Source organism: Oreochromis aureus, linkage group 14 (genome assembly GCF_013358895.1).
Source record: "Oreochromis aureus strain Israel breed Guangdong linkage group 14, ZZ_aureus, whole genome shotgun sequence".
Taxonomy (NCBI): domain Eukaryota; kingdom Metazoa; phylum Chordata; class Actinopteri; order Cichliformes; family Cichlidae; genus Oreochromis; species Oreochromis aureus.
Window position 1 is genome coordinate 38,670,931 of NC_052955.1, and position 24,412 is coordinate 38,695,342.

General features: G+C 37.5%; 1 protein-coding gene across 11 annotated transcripts; it reads right to left on the reverse strand.

Moving 5' to 3' along the window:
- Positions 1 to 1,045: 1,045 nt before the first annotated feature.
- LOC120432948 lies at positions 1,046 to 11,770 on the reverse strand. Of its 11 annotated transcripts, XM_039598398.1 has the most exons (6): positions 11,238 to 11,770; positions 9,195 to 10,529; positions 7,642 to 8,688; positions 7,470 to 7,539; positions 7,301 to 7,334; positions 6,844 to 6,933 (listed from the first exon to the last, which is right to left on the reverse strand). In XM_039598398.1, exons 3-6 carry the CDS (start codon positions 8,662 to 8,664, stop codon positions 6,873 to 6,875), a joined length of 1,188 nt encoding a protein of 395 aa, XP_039454332.1. In that variant the 5' UTR covers positions 8,665 to 8,688; positions 9,195 to 10,529; positions 11,238 to 11,770; the 3' UTR covers positions 6,844 to 6,872. The 11 variants fall into 11 exon arrangements, with proteins under 11 accessions (XP_039454325.1, XP_039454324.1, XP_039454328.1 ...); XM_039598391.1 differs by lacking the exons at positions 6,844 to 6,933; positions 7,301 to 7,334 and adding an exon at positions 1,046 to 1,728 and having other exon boundaries at positions 7,470 to 8,688; positions 9,195 to 9,379; positions 10,450 to 10,529; XM_039598390.1 differs by lacking the exons at positions 6,844 to 6,933; positions 7,301 to 7,334 and adding an exon at positions 1,046 to 1,728 and having other exon boundaries at positions 7,470 to 8,688; positions 9,195 to 9,379; positions 10,446 to 10,529.
- Positions 11,771 to 24,412: the final 12,642 nt, after the last annotated feature.

Here is a 24,412-nt window from a genome sequence, read left to right on the forward strand (position 1 = left end):
GGTAGAGCTGCTGCAAAAACCCACAGAGCTCAGCAGCCAGCTCAACAAATTCTGGATCCTTTGCTTTTAGTTAGCAGTTAGCATTAGCAGCACATCCTGCGTCTGATGTGAAAGGACCTTTATGCTGCGCACTGTGACTCACAGCAATGGTCCCGGGTCAGCCCTGACTTTGTGTTAAACTAATCCTAAAGTAATAATGGTATTTCTAACCACTGACATACCACAACTTTATCCTTTCAACAGCTGCTGAAAGTAAGGGGACCTAGCTGCTATCGGATATTTATATAGAGATCCTCCAGCTTCAAACTGTATTACCCTTCAAGGACCTGCAGTTCAAAAAAGTGCCCCTCCGACAGCCAAACCCATCTGTTCTCTGATTGGATTGTTACATTTGTGATTGACATGACATTGACCAATCAGATGACAGGAAGAAAAATAGGGTCAAAATTCGTACTTGCAACTTGCAGGGTTTTTTTTGGCTAAGTCCACACACAAATCTTTTTTACACATAAATCTTTTTTACGCACGCACAAATTCTTTTTACACATACAAAACTGATTTACAAGTACAAAATTTTAGGACTGCTGAGTCTTGTCCTGTGGAGGTGGCTCTTCTATGTTGTGCCATGCGCTTGTGAAGTGGCTGTTTGGTCTCTCCAATGTAGAGGTCTGGGCATTCCTCGCTGCACTGTACAGCATACACCACGTTGTTAAGTCTGTGTTTTGGAGTTTTGTCTTTCGGGTGAACCAGTTTGTGTCTGAGTGTGTTGCTGGGTCTGAAGTACACTGGGATGTCGTGCTTGGAGAAAACTCTCCTGAGTTTCTCTGATACACCGGCTACATAGGGGATGACAACGTTGTTGCGTCTGTCTTTCTTATCCTCCCTCGCTGGTGTCTGATCTTCTTTTCTGTGCCTCTTTGCTGACTTTATGAACGCCCAGTTCGGATAACCGCATGTTTTCAGTGCTTCCTTTACATGTGTGTGTTCCTTCTTTTTCCCTTCAGGCTTAGAGGGAACATGTTCTGCCCGGTGGTGTAGGGCAGAAGTCCAGACGCTTTTCTTTGCAAACTCCTTTGACTACGATGACCTGGATGACTGAGAACCTTCACAGACATATTCACTGAGGAAGCACTTGTTTTTACTAAACCATGTAATCCATTATTTTCTCAGATGGTTGTACAAACAATAACGATATTATGTCATATCCATATCATGGCAGACGACATATGCTCAAGTGTTGGGTTTTCTTAGTTATATTTTGTAGGGTCTTAAACCTACAATGTGAAGTGCCTTGCATTCATTTTGTTGGCACCATACAAATAAACTGAATTGTAATGAATATAATATCAAGCCCCAAACTTCTGCCTGTATATACACTTTATCCAAAATACTGGCTCACACCACCAAATAAATGCACAAAGCAGGGTCCACAAGGACATGGATGAGCATGTGTGGTCTGAAGGAACTTGACTGACCTGCACTGAACCCTGACCTTGCTTTGTGGACTGAGTTCATTGATTTGTAGGGTGAGCCAATACATGTGACAACTAAAGTGTAAGTAGCTGAAATAATTTTTAACAAACGGGTAAAAGAAGGGAAAAAAAATCAAAACTGTTGCACTCAAAAAACCTATTGGACAGAGACAGCTTCTTGCAAGATGGCGAGAGAGCTTGTCTTCATTGTTGTTCGTCTTGTGTAAATGTCCAGAAAGCATGGGCCATGGACCGTCTGTGGAGACACAGGTAACAACACATTGGTCACTTAAATTATACAAAAAAGTTCACTAAAAATGGCAAAAACAGTTACCTAATTTGAAGTTTTCCACTCAAATTCAGTAAGCCACTGGAGGAAAGTTGTGACATGAGGGTTAATGTGAACAACCTTTTGCTTCACAGTGGTCCCAGTCTTTCTGCTTGTCCCAACCTTGGAGGTACATTTTGTTCCCTCTTCAGGGTTTATCCTTACAAACCTTAAAACATGCCATAATAAATAGTAACATACAGTAACATTGAGTTGTGATTTGAAATAATGAGTTACTTAGAGATAATTCATTCATCATCTATCACAATTAGCTGACTGTTTGATTGATTGATTGAATCTTTATTTTGAACATGTTAAAAAAGTACAACAACATAGAATTCAAAGAGACAAATAAACAAAGCAAAACAAAAGGAAAACGAGCAACCACAACTACAAATAACTTTCATGTTCAAAAGGAGCAGGAAGAAGCATAAGCTTATTTAATCCCACCCTTTTCCACTATGTAGTAATGAATAGACTACAGAAATACCTCCTTGCAATTACATTATATTTTATGTGTTTTTTTTAAAATTTATTTATTAAAATAAATATATATATATATATATATATATATATATATATATATATATATACACACACACACACACACACACACACACACACACACACACACACACATATACATACATATATACATATACACACACATATATATACACATATATATACATATACACACACAAATGCATATATGTTTCTATCTATCCATACCTACGTATATACACACATATACACATTTTCAATAACCCCAGTAACACCTCAAAGGATACACAACCTACAGATATATATACCCATACCAACATACCCGTGCACCCGCACACACATGAAAATATTGGACAAGAACACCCTATCAACTCTCTACCTCCTCCCTGTACCCTGTAAAAACCATATCCTTAAACCGCTTTTTAAACTGCACCATGCTCGGACATTGCTTCATATCTTTACTTAGTCTGTTCCACAGCTTCACTCCACACACAGAGATGCAAAACTTTTTAATGTTGTGCGGATACAAGGATGTTTTAAATTTAATTCCCCCTCAAATTGTATCCCGTGCCCTTTTTAGAAAACAGTTTTAGAATATTGTCAGGAAGCAGGTTATTTATTGCTCTATACATAATTTGTGCAGTGAGAAAATGAACCAGATCTGTGAATTTTAGAATTTTTGATTTTAAGAATAGTGGATTTGTATGATCTCTGTAACCAGTTTTATGGATTATCCTTATGGCCCTTTTTTGTAATATAAAGATTGATGATAGCGAACATTTGTAGGTATTGCCCCAAACCTCAGCATAGTAATTCAAATACGGTGCAATCAGGGAACAATAGAGAATGTGGAGTGATTTGTGGCCCAGAATGTGTTTTACTTTACTCAAGATTGAAACACTTCTTGAAATTTTGTTATGTATATGATTTATATGAGACTTCCAGTTTAATTTATCATCTATAATCACACCAAGAAACTTATGTTCAAGTACTCTTTCAATTTCCACACCATCTATATGAATCTGCGCTTGTGCCTTTCTAAGGGAATTCCCAAATAAGATTATTTTAGTTTTACTTAGATTTAGAGATAGTTTGTTCCTGTTAAACCATTTTTAATTTTGCACATTTCTGAAGTAACTGTATCCAGCAGTTCCTTTAGATTCCCCCAGAACAAAAAATATTTGTGTCATCTGCAAATAATACTAATTTTAATATATCAGATACCTTACAAATATCATTTATATAAATAATAAATAATTTTGGACCCAGTACAGAGCCTTGTGGAACACCACAAGCAATGTCCAAGCATGATGAGGAATGGACACCCAGCTTCACAAATTGTTTCCTATCACTTAAATAATTTTTCACCCAGTGCAGTACAACCCCCCTGATCCCGTACCGTTCTAGTTTATTAATTAATATGTCATGATTGATTGTGTCGAATGCTTTCTTGAGATCCAGAAATAGTCCAGCTGCATACTGTTTCTGATCTATAGCATTTGTAATCTCCTCAATTGATTCGATTAATGCCAGAGATGTTGATCTTTTGATCTGAATCCATATTGACTGTCAGAGAGTAATTTATATTTATCTAAAAATTTGTCTAATCGTTTATTAAACAGGTTTTCTAGGATTTTGGAGAATTGTGGTAGTAAAGAAACTGGCCTGTAATTTGTGAAGTGGTGTCTATCCCCAGTTTTATACAGCGGCACAACTTTAGCTATTTTCATTTTGTTTGGAACTTTTCCAGTCTGAAATGATAAGTTGCAAATATATGTTAGAGGTCCTACAATTCCTTCAATGACCTTCTTGATGATTATCATGTCAATATCATTACAATCAGTAGATGTTTTATATTTACACATGTGTACAGTGTCAATTATTTCTTTTTCCTCCACTGCTGTGAGGAACATTGAGTTAGGGTTCCTATCAATCAGGCATTCACTACAGTCTACTGATGGCAGTGACTCAGGAATTTGTTCTGCCAGATTTGGTCCAATATTTACAAAATAATGATTAAAGCTGTTGACCACATCAGCCGTGTTTTCCATAATATTGCCGTTGTCAATAAAATATTGAGGATAACTTTGTTGTCCAGAATTATTTTTAATGATACTGTTTAAAACATCCCATATTCCTTCATATTATGTTTATTGTTGTTCAATGTTTTACTATAATACTCCTTTCTACATACACGTATAATATTGGTCAACTTATTTTTGTATTTTTATATTTATTTTCAGCATCTTTTGTTCTTTGTTTTAGGAATTCCTATAGAGTGTATTTTTCTTTTTACATGCATTTTGTAAACCCTTAGTGATCCATGGTCTATCTGAATATTTGTGCTTTCTGTTGTATTTTATTGTTGGACAGTTTTTATCGTACAATTCCATGAATATTTTTAAAAATATGCCATATGCAATATCAATATCAGTTTCTTCGTATTACGTTGTCCCAGTCCTGATTTAATAGATCGTTCTTAAGTGCATTCATAATTTCTTCTGTCCTTACTCGCCTGTATCTCAGTTGTTCTTCATGCTGATTTCTCTTATAATTAGTGTTATAAACTGCAAAACTGGTAGGTGATCACTGATGTCATTAATTAATAATCCGCTCACGATGTTGTTTTCCATATTGTTGGTGAAAATATTGTCAAGTAAGGTGGCACAATGTGGTGTAATTCTGCTAGGCCTGGTTATTTTAGGATGTAAACTCAAACTGTACATAGTGTTTAGAAATTGTTGGTCATTTTATGCTTTTTCGGATTCAACAGGTCAATATTAAAATCACCACAGATGAACATAACTTTTGATTAGTTTTAGAGAATATTTCTTCTATGAAGTCATTAAATACTTGAATACTAGAGCCAGGTGTTCTATATATACAGCTAATTATTACATTTTTCTCTTTTTCTTATAAATTTCAATTGTTATACATTCTAATAAATTATCAATCGCAGTTGTCATACTTTCCACCACCTTGTAATTTAGGTTTTTATCCACATACACAGCCACTCCCCTCCACTTTTGTTCCTTCTATTTACAAAATTCACATCATATCCCTCCAGTCCAAAGTCCAGTCCTTTCTCAGCATTGATCCATGTTTCAGAAATGGCAATAATTCCAAATGGATTTGTCAACTCATTTAGATATTCCTTTATATTGTTGAAATTGGCATACAGACTTCTGCTATTAAAATGGATTATTGATAATTTATTTTCCGTGTTGATGGTGTGTTTAAACTGTTCATCAGTGAAGTAGCAGCAGTTATTGCTGATATTGTAGAAGAAATTATTTTCCGGGTCTATATCCTTTTCTAAGTCTAGAACATTATGGTCTGTGTATCGAAATGTTCTCAGTTCCAGGTTATCATAAACAGAATTCCAATGAGTTATATTGATATTGTTGCCGGATGCAGATGAAGTTCTTTTAGACTGTGCCATGTGTTGTGTTGTGTGTCACGTCACGTGTGTATTCATACCTCCAGTGTAAGTTGAACCTCAGTATTTGTCCAGCTCCTCCATATTTCTGATGACTAACACTTTGGCTTGTTCCGGTGTTCCATTGAGTTTAATGAATACTTTACAGTTGGTGGTCCATGTATTTTGAATTTTCCCTGTTTCTTCAAGTAACGTGCTTTCCTGGCGATGTCCGCATTTCTTTTTGTCAGATGTTCATTCATGAAGACATCGGATCCTTTCAGTTTCTTCCCTTGTTTTAACAGTGCTGTTTTGTGTTTTCTGTTAGCAAATCTCACAATGATGGCTGGTTTGTCACTGTCATTTTTTCGGGGTAGAGGATGGCAAGCCTCAATGTTGTTATAATCCACTTCCACACCTTTGGACCGTAGAAAGGTAACCACTTGAAGCTCCGTGGAGTTGACATCTTCCTCTCCTGGCCCTCCCACATTGTCAGCGGCGACCGCCCGGGCGTATGACCGGGGTTTGATGCGAAGCCCCGTGATGATGACATCGTTTATCCGGGTGTACTGCTCCAAATCCGCCACTCTGTTCTCCAGGTACGCCAGCCGCCGATCCTTCTCGGCGTTCTGGATGCGGAGAGCCTTAACTTCCTCGACCAGGTCCAGGATGGCTTTCATCTGCAGTTTGACAGCAGAAATCTCCTCTGTCATAAACTCCAGCGACTTCTTAATATCGTCGCCTTCCTCGGCTGACAGAACTTTTTTCGGGCCCATGCTGAGAGACGCTCTTGTAGCGTTGCCGTGACGACCCGCTAGCTAGTTTGACACTAGCGTCCTTCGTCTAAAATATTCCAGGAGCGATGATTTAAATTAAGCAATGTTCACCGAGGTTTGTACTCATGTGCTACTCACTGGTTCTGGTCCGAAATCCACAGAATATCCACAAAAACTAGTTCAAAACTAGCTCGAGAAGCAGTGCGTGCGCGCGTCAATTCGACCGGAAGTTGCTTTCCGGTCGAACTGTTCAAACATAGCTCTGAATTAATTCCAATGTTGCACACGCTGACTCCTGGTATTCCAGGTTCAATACATAGAATGAACCAAAGAAGACTGACATCGCATCAGCAAAGATGTTCTCTTTGTCCAGCTCAACAATTACACGCCCCTCTGCACTCACCATCCAGCAGGTGGCGGTCATTGGACTTTGTCCTGTATGTATAGGGGCAACATGTTGTCATTATGCAACACAAAATAATTTCAATACTTCACTTCTTCACACTGTCTAGATAGTCATAAAGCAAATAGCTACGTACAGTTAATTATTAATGGCCTTATGTAGTCCGTGTTAACATATTATAATTGTACATAATTGGGAATTATTCTGCACATTAAACACACCTAACAAAGAGTCAGCCCAATTAAATTACCGGAGATGAATCAACTGTATGGTTATTTTGGAGTTTATAGTGTGTGCTGCTGTTAAACTTTACAGTATTGACTTCAGTATTTCTGCTGTTGGTGTAGCTAGACTACTATGTTGATCAGTAATATGTAATGTGAAATTTGACATTGTTACCTTGTTGGGTTCACTGAGACACATGTCCAACAACCTTGGTTTATAAAGGAAATTACAGAAATTTGAGCTAACAAAAAAGAGACTGATACCTGTGTCCATGAAAAGCTCCTGTGCCAAACAGAAATTATAATATGGTCTAATCAGCTCTATTTCATAAATGACTTCTTACCAAGCATAATCAGCCTTGGAGTGATTGGCAGGTTGCTCTCTGCTTCAAGGGACATCCTGGCAGATGTTTCCTGCCAGAAAAAGGACCAAGACATTTTATGTAACAAAAAACAAAACAAAAACAGGACAGCAAGCAACAGCATTAAACCTAGAGCTGTATTAAAGAAGCTTACATCTGCTAAGACAAAGAGGGAGTCTTCATCTTCCTTGTAATACTTCATCATGAGAAGTATGGCTGCTGTGCCAACCTTGTTGTTGGTCAAAACTCCCTCACTTTCTATCTGCTGGATGAGTGTCCTTATACCAAGGTTCCATTTGAGCTTCTGGCTGGAGAAATAGTTAATAATCCTTCTGCCTTTGGTTATGAGGGCCTGACCTAAGCGCTCACTGATATCGATGCCTGTGAGTTTGTAAAAGTGGTTCGAAAGACCTTTCCGAGTAAACAAGAATGGCCACTGCTCCTGAATTTCAGCTACTGAAAGTGAGGGACAACTGTTGATAAGCTGCCGCTGAGAAATATATGTGAGGCACATGAAGTCATCCACATCAGGTCTCTCCACAGCTCCAGGTCCTTCTGAATTAAAAATTGTTAACAGGGTGTCTTTCTTTTCCTCTAAAGAAGCTGGTGTTCCCCCCTCAGGAAGTTCAACTGGTTGCCAATTTACACAACCATAGCTATCAACAAGGCATCTAACTTTTTTAGGTGAGGTTGCATTACTGTTGGGACTGCAGTCTTCCTCATTCCTGGTTCTCTTTGTTTGACGAAATCTATGTGTTGTATTATCTCGATTAACATGTTCAACTCTAGATTTGATGCTTCTCAGTAGTGAATAATGTCCACAACCCAGTCTTTCTCCCTTTTCAGTAAAATCTGCAAATGTTTGAGGGTATCTGTTTACAATGATTTTAGCAACTTCTTCACAAGATGCACGTTTAGGGTTCCTGTAGTGAACTTGCATGGCCTCCACAACAATTCTAACCATACTTCTCCTGTCCTCTGGATGAGCTCTGTCCCCTCTTGTGATTGCATGCGACAATCGGAGTGGAAATCTTTCCCAAGGAATCTGTAAGTGTGAGACCCAAGAGCTGGAGTAATGGTTGTACATAGTGGTGGACGTGGAGGAGGAGGGGTGGACGTGGATGGCTTGATGTTTCAGCTGATGCAGCAGGGCAAAGCTCCAGAGTAATGGTGTCATTCAGGTTCTCTGGTCTATTGCCATCTAAACACATAAATAAATAAATAAAGATCATTGGAAAAGCTACCTTAAAAATCTACTATGTCAACAAATATGTCCTCACTAAAATATGAACCCTTCAATTAGGACTGAGTAGTAACGCCAAGGCAGTTTTTGGGGACCTTGTCTGAAGATGAAAAGAAGCAATCCCAGGACTGCAAAAGAACTACAAACTCAAGGTCTTGCATTGAAAAAACCTTGAGTCAATATATTTTACAGTTTGTCACAATTTCAAACCCTTAGTTGTACCACTACCAATGAAAGGTTAATGGTGTTAGATTTAGTGTCTACTTTTGTTTATGTTTTCCGTGTTAAGTATATACCAGACAATGTGAGCCCCAAAACGCTCTTCAATATTATACTGTCAAAGTACATGTGTAGTATGGTGAAGAGAAAAAAAAGCTAATCAAGCTAATCAGTGACATATGAGTCTATGAGTGACCTTCAAATCATAGACTCAAGTCTATGATTTGTACAGAACCTACACAAACCTTTAAATGCAAGAAGTAGTTTACGTATTTGAATTGGTGTGAGAAAGGGTTTGAGATCTTCCACAAACAAAAGATCACTTTTTTGTTGTACACCAATAACGTCCGTCAGATGTTCTGCAATGCAGATTATTTTCTCTCTGTCTAGTGTTGGCAGGAGGCTTGTAAGTTCCTCTTCAATTTCCATCCTGAAAGAGAATTAAGAGGAAACTGAATGGTGTAGGGAGACAACAAAGAGGCCTGCCATGTTATAAAGTGGTGGTGGGTAATAATCCATCAGACTGTCAGCATTTACACACACTCTTCTTTTTGTAGGGCAACGCAAGCAGTGAAGTCCAAGGTCAATGAGAAGTACTGAGTGATGCAACTCGAGCACAAAGTACAATTCAGAATCGTTAACAAGTATAACAGCTATCTTCCCAAAAACCAAGCCATCATCAGTGTCATCTACAATGGAAACATAGCCTTTGACATACTTGGTACCTTTGTAGACAACTGCTGACACATCCACAGCTTCTTGAATGAGAGCGTTGTAAAGATGAGGATTCTAATCACTTGTTTCTCCAATCATTTGAACTATAGGTGGAAACATTTGGCCCACTGAGAGGTAGGACTGCAGTAACTGATGCCGTTCAGTCTTGCATAAGTTGACAAAGTTATGCAAGACTGAACTTGTACATGCTTTGAAATACGAGTGCTTGCTCTCAAACCTAAGGGTGCACAAACGAATGAGTGGTCCAAAGTGAAGGATAAGCTCTGCATAATGTAACAAATAGTGATGTTTTGCTTTTAAAGCTTTGTCAGGAAACCTACTGTGTCTCAGATATATATAGTCCTCTATGAAAAAAGTTCTTGATTGATTTTGTCCACTTCTGCTTGTAGAATATTAAATGAAGAGTTTGTCAGACAGTATTGCAAGAACATTGTGCATTGCACAGCTGCGAAGATCCTGAAATTCCTCTATGATGCTCTGTATAGTGCTGGTTGGTAAGAGCATTTTAGCCTGCATTACACAAAGCCAACTGTCTTCTAATAGATTAACTGTGTCCTGTCCTTGTATTATGGCAAATTCCCCAATTTCTTGTTGCCTTGACTGCTGAACTGTCTACTTATGTTTTCGAGAAATACGGCTGGAAAATGATGTTCGGACACTGAAGTATTTAGAGCAATCTTCAAATGGACATAATACTTTTTTCCCGTCTTTGATGTGAAATCTGAGATGGGCACAGAGTTGTAAAGTTTTGTGCAGCATACCCACATCCAGGAACTTGACAGCTGAGGTCACCCGTGAACTCATAGAACTTCTCCTCAGTGGTCTCCCTTCTTGTTCTGTGATTCCTAGGCATATGTGAATGAAAGGCAGAAAATGTTCTGAAAGTATCAGGACAGTTCTCAGTTCCACGAGAAAGCCTATAGTTAGCTACATGTTTGTGGCTTTGAACATGCAAACTGAACAATATAAATTTGCGTGCACGGAAGCCACAAAATTTACAAATACTCATAGTTGCAAAAAGTTCAATGACCAATTACCTTTCCTAAATGACATATGCAATGCAAAAAAATAAAAAATAAGAGTATTGTCAATAGGGACCAATTCCCAGTTTTTACATGATCAAAATTATTAACAAAAGGCTTCAATACACAGAAAATGTGTGCTGACAAAAGACAAGAGAGCAGTGCACAAAAATGAAAAGATATTTGAGCTCGACGCTTTAATGGGTTTAGCCTGACTAAGTCAGCACTCCGCACCGTACAGGTAGTACAAGCACACCTGAAAACACTGACCAGCTAACAGCTTTAAGCATTTGGGCGCAACCTCGGTAGTTCACCGATTCACCTGTTGCAAACGTCCAAGTTTCTATCAAGTCTCATAAATCCATCGGCAACTATTACCTAACTAGTCTTTTGAGTCTCCACATTCATAGATATTGATATTTTGTCTTAGCATTTGAATGAAAATAACCTGGCTGGGTAGCTTAAAAGTCAAAACCAACAGTAATAAGAACGCATTTCTGACTTCCCTCGAGTAAGTGAAAAACCACTTACCTTCAGATTGATTAGCTGGTGTCAGTCCAACTTTAATGTTTCCCATGTCAGTCCGTTTTAGGGAAAAAGTGTTAAGTTTAGTTGTTTCATTTACTTTTGAGATACTCCCTCATGGACGAGCAATTTGGAGTCTAGCAGAGTTGTCACGAATAGCATACGATCTTCAGACATAATCCAATCAACCGTGCATTTAACCTGATTGAACTCCATCCAGTTACCTCTGACTACTTCTAAGTTGCACATGTTAACAGTCCGTAAATTGTCTCTGTTGTTCTTCCACCATCTTATCATCACTCTGTGCTGCAGCGAACTGGATCTGTGGCACAGAATAGTTGATGGCCATGTTTTTCTCCTGCTTTGCAGCTTTGTTTGAGTTTGAATTGCCTCTTAAACGTGCAAAACTAAGAAAAGCAGATCAATATTCTTCTTGTTATTTAATGGTGGTTGGCAACCAGCGAAAGGAGCATAGCCGCCGCCTCGATCAATATCTTCTATCCGCCATTGTTGTTTTGAAAGTGTGCGCCATACGTCACGTTGTACGTCAGGTAAAGGTGTGGTCTCGACTTTTGCTCTCCCATTGAGATGTGTAACCAGTGCTACACACACCTGTCGCATAACACGCTTTAAAAACGTAACATTCGCTTTAAAAACACAACCCAACACGCTAAACATGAACAAACAAAAACACCCGTGTTACATTATCATGTATATCCAGGACATCTCTTCTGAACCAAGATGAAGTGGTGCTACAAGGAGAGTGCATTTTATAGCAGTCTGGCCTGCCACAAAATGCACCGCTAAAAATACAGTTTCTGCTTGTCCCAGAATTTATTAAATTTGAGAGTGAAGTTGTAGGACTGATGCTGGTTAGTGGTGTAGGTTTCATGGATGTGACACCTGAACTTGTGTAAAATGACCACCAGAGCATATTTCGAGACTTCTGGTTAGTTCACTGTAGTTAGGCAGAGGTGTCTTAAAAGTACCACCTTATACAGAAAAAATGAAGTTCCAGTATAAGAAAGAATAAGAAGAGAAAAAAGCTACACCCTGCTAAATGAAGTAACTTTTGAACATTACTCTAAATGTAACATATAGAAAGGAAATCAGTCTAAGTATACGTTACCTACATTGGCGCCCGTTTTAGTATATAGAAGTATACTTGAAATGAACTTTTAGATGTACTTTTTGTTCACTATAACTGTACTAGCATAATGTCCTTTCCAGTCTATAAGAGTATACTTAAAATATACTCTACTCTAACACAATACTAAACTTACAAGTATACTATTGATTTACTTTTTAGTTTATATTTGAGTTACTTCTGGTTGAAACATAGTAATTAAAATCCAGTTGAAACATATTTTTCACATGTAACTAATCACTCCATTCCCCAGACAGTCAGATAATAGTTCCAACTATCAGAAGGCTTCCTTTGCAGAGAACTACACTCATAGTTCACGTACCAGAATTATATTGCAAACAGGTGAGAAAATGATTTGAGAGTTGAGGTTTATTAACTATTAACCCTTTTCACTCACGGTTTAAACATTTTTTTTTTATCCCACTTACTTTGTTCAGAAGGTAAAAGACATTACACAAGAATTTCTGACAAATTCTTGTTTAAAACATCAATTATTTGTTTCATAGTTGTTTTAATTTTACAGTTAAAGCACTGCAATGCTTGCTGGGTATTTCGTTGTACTTCTTAGTATACTTCAGTTATACTTCAAATGCTTCAAATAGTGTAGCTGCAACTTACTCAAGTTAAAAATGATGCTGTATATTGTAGTTTACATGTGATACTACTCTCACAATGAATTGCATTTTATAGTAATACACTCTGAATGAGGATTTAGGTAATTACTCTTAGATCTACATTAGAAAACAACAGAAATCCCGATGGTGTAATAGTATAATCTCAGTAACATCACCAATTGTTACATTTGCTGTATTTTACAGCTGTTTCCATGAGTACGGTGAGTTACCGTAAAAATAATGCAATCTCATGGAATTTTCCCACAATTACTTGCAAATTACAGTACTAAACTGCAAACATCCTTTAGAGTTTTTTACTGTTGATTTTGCAGTACTAAGCTATGGAAATTACTGCAAAGGCTAACAGTGAAGTTAATCACGTGGAAATCCTTTCCATGATTTTTTTTAAAGTTCAATCAAATTGCTATCATTTCTGAGTGTAAAAGAAGCATTTCCTGTGGCCAAGGCAACCACAGGAAGCCTTAATGTAATTCAGAATTAGAAACCACATCTTCAGCACAAATGGCTATAGCTTTAACAAAAAAACAAACCCTTGGCCTCTATACTTTTCCAGAATTCATGGAAGATGTCAAAATGTGGTCTTGAGGAAACTTTCACCTGGAACTACAACAAATTTGGTTTTTAGTACTTTAGTACAGCAGACTGCAGGCAAATAAGGTTTATTTTTTGGGGGGGACATACTGCCCACTCCATTATTTGCAAGTAATCGGATCAAATATGTTTAGGCTTTGACAGTCTCTCTGTATAAGGTGGTGTGGGAGAGACAATGCTGTCTCTAACTACATAGCTTTGCTAACGACTTTGTTTAGCAGGAATTAGAGATCCATCGATGTGCAGTCAAGTTTATGTTGACATCTGTCTGAGTGTTTTTCATATTGTTGTCCTGTTCTCTGCTGGTAGTAGCGCAGGCTCTGCTCAGTGTTTGGATTTATTATCATCATTGTTTTGAAATAGGGCAGGGCAAAACGATTATTTTCCTAATCGTTGGATCTAGCGATTCATTTTTCGATGCATCGATGAATCTAACGATTAATTTTTCAATCCGATTCTATTTTGATTTGATTCGATTATTGATTATTTCCCCATTATTTGACTTGTATAGCAATTTCACATTTACTAATTTATGTATCTCAACGTGGGGGGGGGGGGGTGTCTGGATGAATTAAAGGGTAAAAACCAGCGTTAGTAAAAAAGTTGAAAACTTACAGTGGTTTGTCCTTTGCAGAAGCTGCTCCTGGATGCCGTCGTTTGAGGTGCTGGTGCATAGCCGTCGTGCTTTTATGATAGGCCATTTCCACCTTACAAAGCCGGAAACGACTGAATCACTTCCTTTTCTGTTAAAATATCCCCATACTGTAGAACTGCGTGTTCGGGTGGAGTGATTTAAGTCGACTGTGGCTGCCTCACTCATGTTACTGCTACTCGCTGCCGCCATGTCTGTTTTGACAGTGACGACTCATCGACACACATTTTTTTACGTCGACGTATTTTACGTGTCGACGTAATCGATTACGTAGACACGTCGTCCCAGCCCTATTATGAAAGTGACACATTTTGAACTCTGATTTGAAAGACCAGCATATTGCTGAGGCACATCAACAGATATTTAGAAATCCAACTGTCATGAAAGATCTTTCAGTTATTTTGTGCAGACTTCCACTAGACACAATATATCAAAAATGAATTTAGCCAGCACTCTGAACAAAGTCTGTGGATGGATTTGCCTCATGAGTATTTTATGATGTGGTGAAACTACATCTAATCATGAAACTTGATTCTTAAATGAAGCTCTGAGTACGGGTATGGTCTGAGAAATCACTGGCATTGGAGCTGCTGATTCCGTCACAAGATGGTCTCTAGTTAACTGCAATCAGTTTGTAGTATTCTGCATTTGAGTCCCCCAGTTCTACGCTCCAAACAGACTACTGTGACAAACAGAAACAAAAGATGAACCTTCAAAGTCAAAGTCAGATACCTTGACACAAATGACACAATCAGGACTGGACTTGATGTACAAAAAACGATTAGGGATAAAGCACAGATATGTCTGAGCTATTGAGACAGAGGTACTGATAATCAGGACAACTGGGGCAGACACTCAGGAAGCAAAACCTAAAGCAACACATGGGAAAATAATTATCAGAATAAACAGGGATGAACAATCACTACTGAAACAAGGAGGCACTGGTACAAGAAAGACCAGCTACATGTGACTGACCTACTTTAGGGGAAATATAGCAGGACAAGCTAAAAACAAATAAAAAAACAGGAGTTAAAACTCCATAAAAACCAGAACTCAGAATAAGAGAAAACCTAACCACACTGGGATAACAATGAAAACGTGGTCCAAAAAACAAAATTGCAAAACAGAAAATTATTTTGGGTCATTGTAATTCAATTTCATAACTTTAAGAAAAGTTTATAGATTTCAGGATAACACATTGACATTTAGGTTGTATTTACTACTGCCAAATGTCAAAATGGGTTAAATCCGATCAGAAAAGTATGTTATAATTATTATAAGAAGGCAAATGTGCAATTTGATATAGCTTAATAAGAAATATATCTATCCAATTAAAGAATTCTGACTTAGAAGAAGTGTTTCCTGTGGCCAAGGCAACCTGGACAAGAAGCCTCAATATAACTCAGAACTAGAAACCACATCTTCAGCACAAATGGCTCTAAAAAAAAAAAAAAAAAATAGCCCCTTGACTTCTGTACTTTTCCATCATTCATTGAAGATGGCTCTGATGATTAAAGAAACAGTCAAACAGGTAATTAAATGCTGAAAATCGTGGTTTGACCAAGCTCTTCTGGACCATCGTTGTTTTGTTCTCATCCTCAATATTCTGAACACGTGACAGTTTGCATTTAATTATTTAATCTTAACAATTATTTTACTAAAAATTCCCATTTCCTGTCTGCTGCTAATTCACTGGTATAATATATATTCTTCCTCCCAGGGAAGGCATGAGTTGGTGAGAGTGCATATGTGTGTGAGCAGAGAGGATGTGTGTGCATTAGAAGGTCAACAATTTCACACATGCTTAGTCTTCAGTGAGTTTGCTATGAACGGATTTGCGAGGGAGTGTGTTTGGGTGTTGGGGGTGTAAGGTAGGAAATGAAGGAAGAGGCAGACAATTGGGGATGGGGTGCAGGATGTTCTTGTTTAATGAAGTGGCAGGGGGAACTTTGGTCTGCTGTACATTCGGTTTCCTTCTCTTCTGCTTTAGTTTTTTTGTCGTCTCTCGTACTGTTTTTTTGTGCTTTGTCCTTTAGAAAGTAATTCTTAACATGTATTTGGGGTAAGACTGTTCTTATACTGTTTTCCACTCATTAAAACTAGATAAACACACACTGCAATCTATAAAACTAGAACTGAATTAAAGAAAAAGGTCATGACCTAGGATGCCATGTCTAAGTTCAAACCTAATTTAGTCTCCTCTGTATCGCTGTACAAAAAAAATCACACTGACTGCTTAAGTTGCACCGTCAGGACTTCCATTACCTCCTGACACTGTAGCAGGCATAAGACCCAAATCCAAAACAAGAAAGCTACATAATACTTCTTTTCTGTAGTTTGCTATCTATTCCACACCAGCCATCACAATACTGGATGCCAAGACTAAACTGCCCAGTTTAAGTGAGTGACAAAGCTTATGTACTGTTTTGTAGGTAGGAGGGGCAATGGCTGCAAGTCCTACAATAACCCTTTTAAAAGCTAAACTTATAGTAGAATATGATTACCACCATCAGCGTAACTTTGTGCTGAACTTTGGGGGCGTCAAGATCTCTGTCTAAATAAATAAATAAATGAATCTGGGTAAATTCCCAGACGATTAAACATGCAACTATTTTGCTGGTAATAATTGAAATTAGTAAAGAAAATCAACAGCTTATTTATGCAAGATAATTGACAATTTTATTGGGGGGGGGGTTATATTGGTTGGGTCTGATTATTGGGGGGGTCATAACCCCCCTAACCCCCCTGATTACCACCCAGCCAGAACCTTATGACCTCTTTTATGTTAATTAGTGCATCACATGACAGTAACAAACAGTCTCTGGAATACATGGTACCTAAACGAATCAGTTCCTATAGTGAATATACTGTATGTGTAAAGATCTGAATCACTTTGATGCCTGAATGTTTCGTCCAGACAACTGGGTCAAAGCTAGGCTTGTTAAGTGCTCTTGGCTGGGCAATAATGAGTACTGATAGAGTGACAAACAACTGGCACACAGTGTTAAAAGGACCTGCTGCTTACATTTTGGGCCAGATACCATAGGTGTTTCAGAATCCAGGCCTAGACAGCTCAGAGCCAAAACACAGCAATTTATCAAAAAATGTTTAAACGCGAAATATACATGGACAGTGTGAGATAATAGTATGAACAGTTCAAACTTTGGGATTTCTGACACTTTAGGCAGATTCAAAACACAAAACCAGAGTTGGCTGAAATGAAAATCATATGTTTCATGACCAATGAAAGAACAAAAAGAGGTTGTTGCCTTCTGGATATAAGGCAAGATTTCTAATAATAATAACAATACTAACAATAATAATAATAATAATAATAATAATAATAATAATAATAATAATGATAATAATAATAAAAACACCTTAGATGTATCTTGGCTAAGCTATATGGCAGTATGGCTAAAATCAAATAAAACCTTTATGCTTTTGTTATGTCCACATGTCCTCTAGGGGCTCTATTGACAAGAAGTTTTTTTCTTTTCTTCCAATTGTGTTTGCCTCCTTGCTGTCACACCTTAATGCACAGCTGAAGTCACTTCCTCGTCATCAGTGGACTGCATAAAGCCACACTCATCCAGAGCCACACGTTTTTCTCCCTGGGCATCTGTGATGTGATGTTTCAGCTGCTGGGATTTTGTGTGAAACTTACTCTTGTGTACCCAATGTCTGAGAAATTTTATGGTTATTTGTTTTTGTTTTGGTGAACTGTGTTAAACTATCTTTTTTATATGGGAAGTTTGGTAGGGGTTCTCTGACATTTTCTTTAAACTAAACTTTAAACTAGGCATTGTATTCTTCCTTTATTAAATAGAATTGTTTTATTTTCAGTCAGAACGCGGTATTTTTCTGTTGTTTTGGCCTTAACCCCTTAAGTCTATAGTTTCTTTTTGTTAAATCATGTGTGAAATGCTTAACTTAAAATAAACTGCAATTTAGCAGGGGAATAAGTAAACTGAAAATGAATCATTTTTGTGCTGAGCTGGGTTTTGTGCAGTAGTTTTAAGTTGTGGGTTGCTGGATTTACTTTATACTTTGTTACAACCTGTGCCTCCTAGACTTCCAAACTAAGGATAGTAACATAAGCTGGGGCTCCTCTGGGATCTCTGGAAAACGAGAGTTTAGAGTTGATAGTATTTGGGCTTTTAATTATTTTGCTTGTAGATGACTGAAAATGCAACTTCCCGGTTAAGTGAGTGTCCAGCTGATCTTCTGATCTTCTGACGCTGATAATGTTGCTGTATAAGTTGACAGGTAAGGCCTGATTGTTCTAGTCTGTATGGTGGCTTGCTTGGTTTATGAAAAGTGAACTTGTACCTGAAGCCTATAGGCAGCATTTTCTGGGTTTAAAGAGGGTACCAGGTCAATCCTACCTTGACTTTCCTAGGGAGAAGAAATGGCTCTTTTGATGGTGGTCTCTGCAAGTATGGTTAATGAGTTGGCTTCACTGTGTGAGCTAATGCTTGTGGAGGAATTTGAGAACTGTTCCTGTTTATTGCTTTATCCAAGTGAACAAAGATCCCACTTTACAGCAGGCTGCAACAGTGGCAGATGAGTTTATCTTAATTCACAATATAATTGTGAACTGAACTTATCAAAATACACCTTGGTTAGCTAGCAATACAGAGTGCTGTGGGTTTAAGACCCAAGGTGAAGCTATTTTTTACAAACCTGTTGCTAGCTGTTTGAAATTAAAACTCAAGCGGTAAATACACGAAGCAAAAACAGCCTGGCTTGTGGAAAAACACTGAGTTGTGGTTCTCAAATTGACAAAGATGCTAGGCCTGGTAAAAAGCCACATTTGGAGCGTAATTGCTTAATGGTGTCATGCGCTCAGTGTCAGAGGTCGACTAACTCTTGCGCCACCACTCTGATGGTGCAGTGATGAGGCAGGTATAATTAATTAGTTTGCTCATTGCAGTGTGAGACCCTTCGTAACACACCACAGGTTTGTATTTATGGGAGAGTGTTATGGCCCTACCAGGGCCTGCTATGAAATTGACCTTGTGTGGGTGTCCTGCCAGCTCTCCTGCCTTAGGTGCCACCCTCTTTGTACAGCTGACTCTAATCAGCAATTAAGCTAGAGCGGCACTTAAGGCTAGAGAAGGAAGTCTAGCGCCAGAGAGCCTTGTTGGTTTTGCAGCTAGTGAGCTGTGTGGTGGCTGTTTGCTCCTGCTCTGTGGAGTGTTTTGGTGACTTGTCCCTATTCTTGACTGACTTTTCAGTTTGGTGACCAACTCCAGTGTTTTGTGTTCCTCTTTTATAAGGTGGTAGCAGCATATTTTTAATAATACTAATATTTCTATTAGTAACTATTCAGTTCATTGTTTTGCCTCCCTTTTGCCTTTTTTCAACCCAGACAGTTTTTACTTTCCCACATCCCCTTCTGAAATAAAACAGTATGATCCTGAATGGGTACTAATAATGCACCTCACACATACATCTGTTTGATACAGGCTTTCGTTTTAGTCAAACCAGCTAATTAAATGTGACAGTGTAACCTTGACTCTGTAGCACTGCTACACCTTGGACACACAGGTCACTGTGGCTACCTGTGACTCCTGCACTGGAAAAGTGTTGTAATGAAATATTGTGCCATAATTGATGACAGAACTTTCACATGTGACTATTTAAAAAAAAAAAAAAAAAAAAAAAAAAAAAAAAAATTCAGTGCATTTTAGGACAACAAGGCAGAACATAAGGATATTATAACAGTGCAATATTAAATGCCAAGTAAAAAAACAAAACAAATCCAAACTGAAATACATAATTTAAAAACCTAAAATATTAGTTGAGTATTAAATATAATAAACTATATATAAGTGTCATGCAAGAGATGCAAAAACTTTTTATTACATATCTGAAATCTGTAATACATAATTAACTTGTCTGATGTGTAGGAGCTCGCCACGAAACTTTTTAGGACGTTTTTGGGGAATGTGAGCATCGATAATTTGTTAGGTTCAATCCCTCCTGTTACTGTTATTTCCTTCTAATAGCACTGCTTTGCTTCATTGTTTAGCTTCTCTGTACTGTATCGTATGTATTATGATCTCACAGGTCAGATCCCCCCCCCCAAAAAAAAAGAAATGTTCATTTGTGTTTTTCTCCTTATTACCTGCCGGTGACGACTACCCAGAACATTTCCAAACCTTATATGATGGGAGTTTTGTTCACATGTGCCTGTGTGTCTTCTTATGTAACAAACCGAGAAGCGGGGGTGGCAGAGGAGTGTGGGAGCTAGACGAAAGGTCATTAAGGGGTATGAGAGAGGAAGTACTTAGGTAGATCAGTAAGCAACTTGAGGTACAAGGCTGTGAAGCATTGCGTGTCTTTGTTATCTTTGCTTGGATAGCACCAATGAGATGCGTTGTACAGCACACTGGAATTTGGAATGCATGCATTGTTTGTGCATGCATGTGCGCTCAGGTGTTTGTCTGTGTTGTCTTTGCTAAGCAGCTTTATAAGAAGATAAACAGTCATATAAATGTGTGGGTTTATTACAGTCACCCCAACATTATTACTATTACTCACAGATGCAAAAAAATCATCTGGAACACTTTATCCAGTTTATCTAATTTCTTCTCAGTTTTCACATTTAACATGGTGCATTAAGAACATTTTAATAGTATTTTATATTCAGTGGCCACAAAAATGATACAAACTGTTAAACTATTAGTACGTTTCCATGTAGATCATAAGGTTATTACCTAGAAGAGAAAACAAGAACATACTGAAAAGCTACATTCACAAGTGTGTGTCCTGATGTTCTCATATTTTTATTTTTATTTTTTTATGAATATACTTCTGTAAATGGAGCGAAGCTGTTTGGAAAAGACCTATGAACTACTGTAGTTTTTGCTATAGACACCTGTGTAACAGGCACAGGGAAAACATGCATCTCCACACAGAAAAACCCACCAGGTGGATTTGAAACCAGGACCTTGTTGCTGTGTGGCAACAGTACTAATAACACCACCATGCTGCCCCAAATGAAGCATATTATCCTGAAGTAACAGCGCTGGCCTCCACCACCACATTGTCTCCTGCTGCCTTGCAGAAACTTCTCAAGAGCAGCTTGAGACCCTGTTGACCTGATCTTAGACAGGGTCTTTATCTTACAATATAAAGCACCTTGAGGCAACTGTTGTTGTGATTTGAGGCTATATAAATAAAATTGAATTGAATTAATGCAATTCCACTACATCTTTGGAGTGTCCTGTAATCTATTTTATACAATTCTATACAACTAGGTTGTTATGTACAAAGAATAATAGTCTTAAAGGTTACACTGTATAATGCTAAATGCTTGTACTCTAACACTGTACTTGAACTGCTATCCATGATAGATTTTACAGTGTGAAATAGTCTTAATTATTTGACACAGTAAAACTTGATTGTATTTAAAACCTAACAAAAGATTCTATTTGGACTTTTTTACTTTTGTACAGACCCTTCAATGGCATGTGTCCAGAAAGGACCAAGTGTTTGTGTACAAATGTAATTGTTATAAATGTTTCTGCAGACAGTCTTAAGCTGGAAAGATTATATGGTGACAGTTCTCACATTTTGCAACCTTCATTGGTACCGCCATCAGCATTTCCCCATAAATGATATTAATTTAACAAACAATAATCTAGTTGCAATTAGCATTTTCATTTCGTCACAAAGCACTTGTTAATTTTTTGTTAAGTAACTTTGAGACAATTTACTCTTTATATAACCATCTTTCCCACTGCCCAGATGTTTAAATGATTATTTTCAAACAGTCTCTTTCTAGTAATTTGTCTAACATATTCATCAAGTGTATCTAGCTTTGTGATAATTAAAGCTCTATAATCAGATAATTTTACTTAATTGAAATGTTTCAACTTCGTGAATCTCAATTAACACTGAGGGGAGACTCTTTTTAAAGTCTGTGGTGTTTCGGGTTGCTCTGGAAAAAACATGTTGCTCAAAAGGCCAATGAAAACACAGTAAGACAACCCTCAGCAGAGGTCTGCACACTATGACGCCTCTGCTTGGTTAGAAAGCGAGACACCCTGGATAAGATAAGTGCTGGAGATAAGATAAGGCAAGTCTTTTCAAAGTGATTTCTCGCACAACCTACGAGCTGCATTCAATTTAGATGGTAAGATATGCATAAAATAAATTGAATTTGGAGGGTGAAGATAATACATTTCTACATTTCACAGTTGTTATTTTGAGAGTGATTTCCACACTTGAAATCGGTTTGATTTGTTTATCCTGGCTGCATGGTTTGTAAAATGACAGGGCAAGAATTTGGATAATGCAGAAAAGGTTGATTGGTTGAGTCTGGACTGATGGTTAAGTGACTGTGGTACAGAGGTCTGTGATGATCGTGAAGCTTTTTTCAGCAGCCAAGGCCAGATCAGAGATGGGTGGGGTCTAAACAGAAGCCTTCTACATACATACCTTAGTGAATAAGCTATGCTTTGTGGGTATTCAGTAGTGACATTAAATACCATATACTCCAGTCTTTTCTCTTATATACACTCTTTCAGCAATGAACTTTAAAATGCCAGTTTAATATTTATGAATGTATTATTTAGTCAAATTAAATATGCAGTTAGATCCATAAGTTTTTGAAAAAAAATACATTTTTCTAATATTTTGTACTTTTTCCTTTGTACACCACTAAAGTGGACACATACACACACATAGAAAAATGTATTCTTTCACTTTTAAACATGATAAAACATACTAGTTTGTCCTGCCTGTTATTTATTCTTTTAAATATGCTGAGAGCTGTTTGCACTCCTTTCTGACTTAAGAAATGCAAAATATTGTTACTTGTACAGTTAAATCAATATCTCCTATATTACCAAAAATAATTCATTATTAGCTGAAAATGAGGAATGGTGGAGAAATTTTTTAGAAGAATTTCTTTAGCAAAAGAAGCAATAAAACACTATTAAACAGCCCAGTGTTTATAAAACTGTATTATTAGCAAATTGTACATAACAGAAAACAAAACATATAAAAACATTCAGTGAGAATTACATAAATTCACAAATATTTGCCATAATGTGATTTTTTTTATCAGTGAACATTTTTAATTATTTGTGCCAGTAATCAAATCCTGTCATAATTTGAAAGTCAGCGTTTTATCAAACTTCTATCTATATAACAAATCAGCAAGGCACCACAAAGAGATGGCACGATACCACTTTTTTATGTCCGATACCAATATCATAAATTTGGATATCTGCCGATACCGATATGAATCCGATATAGTGTGTTTTTTAATCAATAAAACTGTTTTTAATATCTTGCTGCATTTTGTATAAGTTCATACTCAAGTTTAAATAAACAACAACACTAAAGCTATTCTGTTATACCTGTATGTAGAAAAAAATACACTGCGCCCAAAATATTTCATAGTTCAGCAACACTGATCAATCTAATAAACTTAAACCTACACCATCCTCCCTATTCTGGTATTTTAAAGAGTATTTAGCAGAATATTTTAAGCAAACTAACAAATAGGGTTGCAAACTCCCAGCAAAAAAAATAGGGAACCACCCCCCACCCTCCACCTCATGATGCTTAATCGATGTAATCAACTTTTATTTGATGCAGTGTGAAAAAAAAATGCACAGAATTAAATTATTTTTCAAGAATAATTAAATAGATTCAACATCTTTCTTCAACAGAATTGCAGACTGCACAGATGGTACCTTCCCAAAGGAAAAAGTAGTAGTAGCTTACTAGGGTATATTAGACTTAACAGTTACTATATACAGTAATTCTCCAAAAGTTGAATCTGTTCATCTGGACGTAGCGTTTTGTGGGAGAAACGTTTCGTCACTCATCCAAGTGACTTCTTCAGTCTCAGCTGACTGCAGGTTTCCCCAAACCTTATAAACAGTACATTTGCATAATGACTGAAACCAGCCCACTGAAGGAACAATGGGCTGTGAGGCAGTTCCTTAATCATAATTATGCAAATTCCCATGACCATTGATCAACAATCACTGACCAAAACCCACTGATCAAAGAACACTGATCAATGGCCATGAGTACCATTCACAGAGAGTTGGGGAATGGCTGCAATCACAGCATTGTAAGATGGCGAAAGATGTACCCTTAGGCCCCTCCTCGATTCAGAGATGGTCTT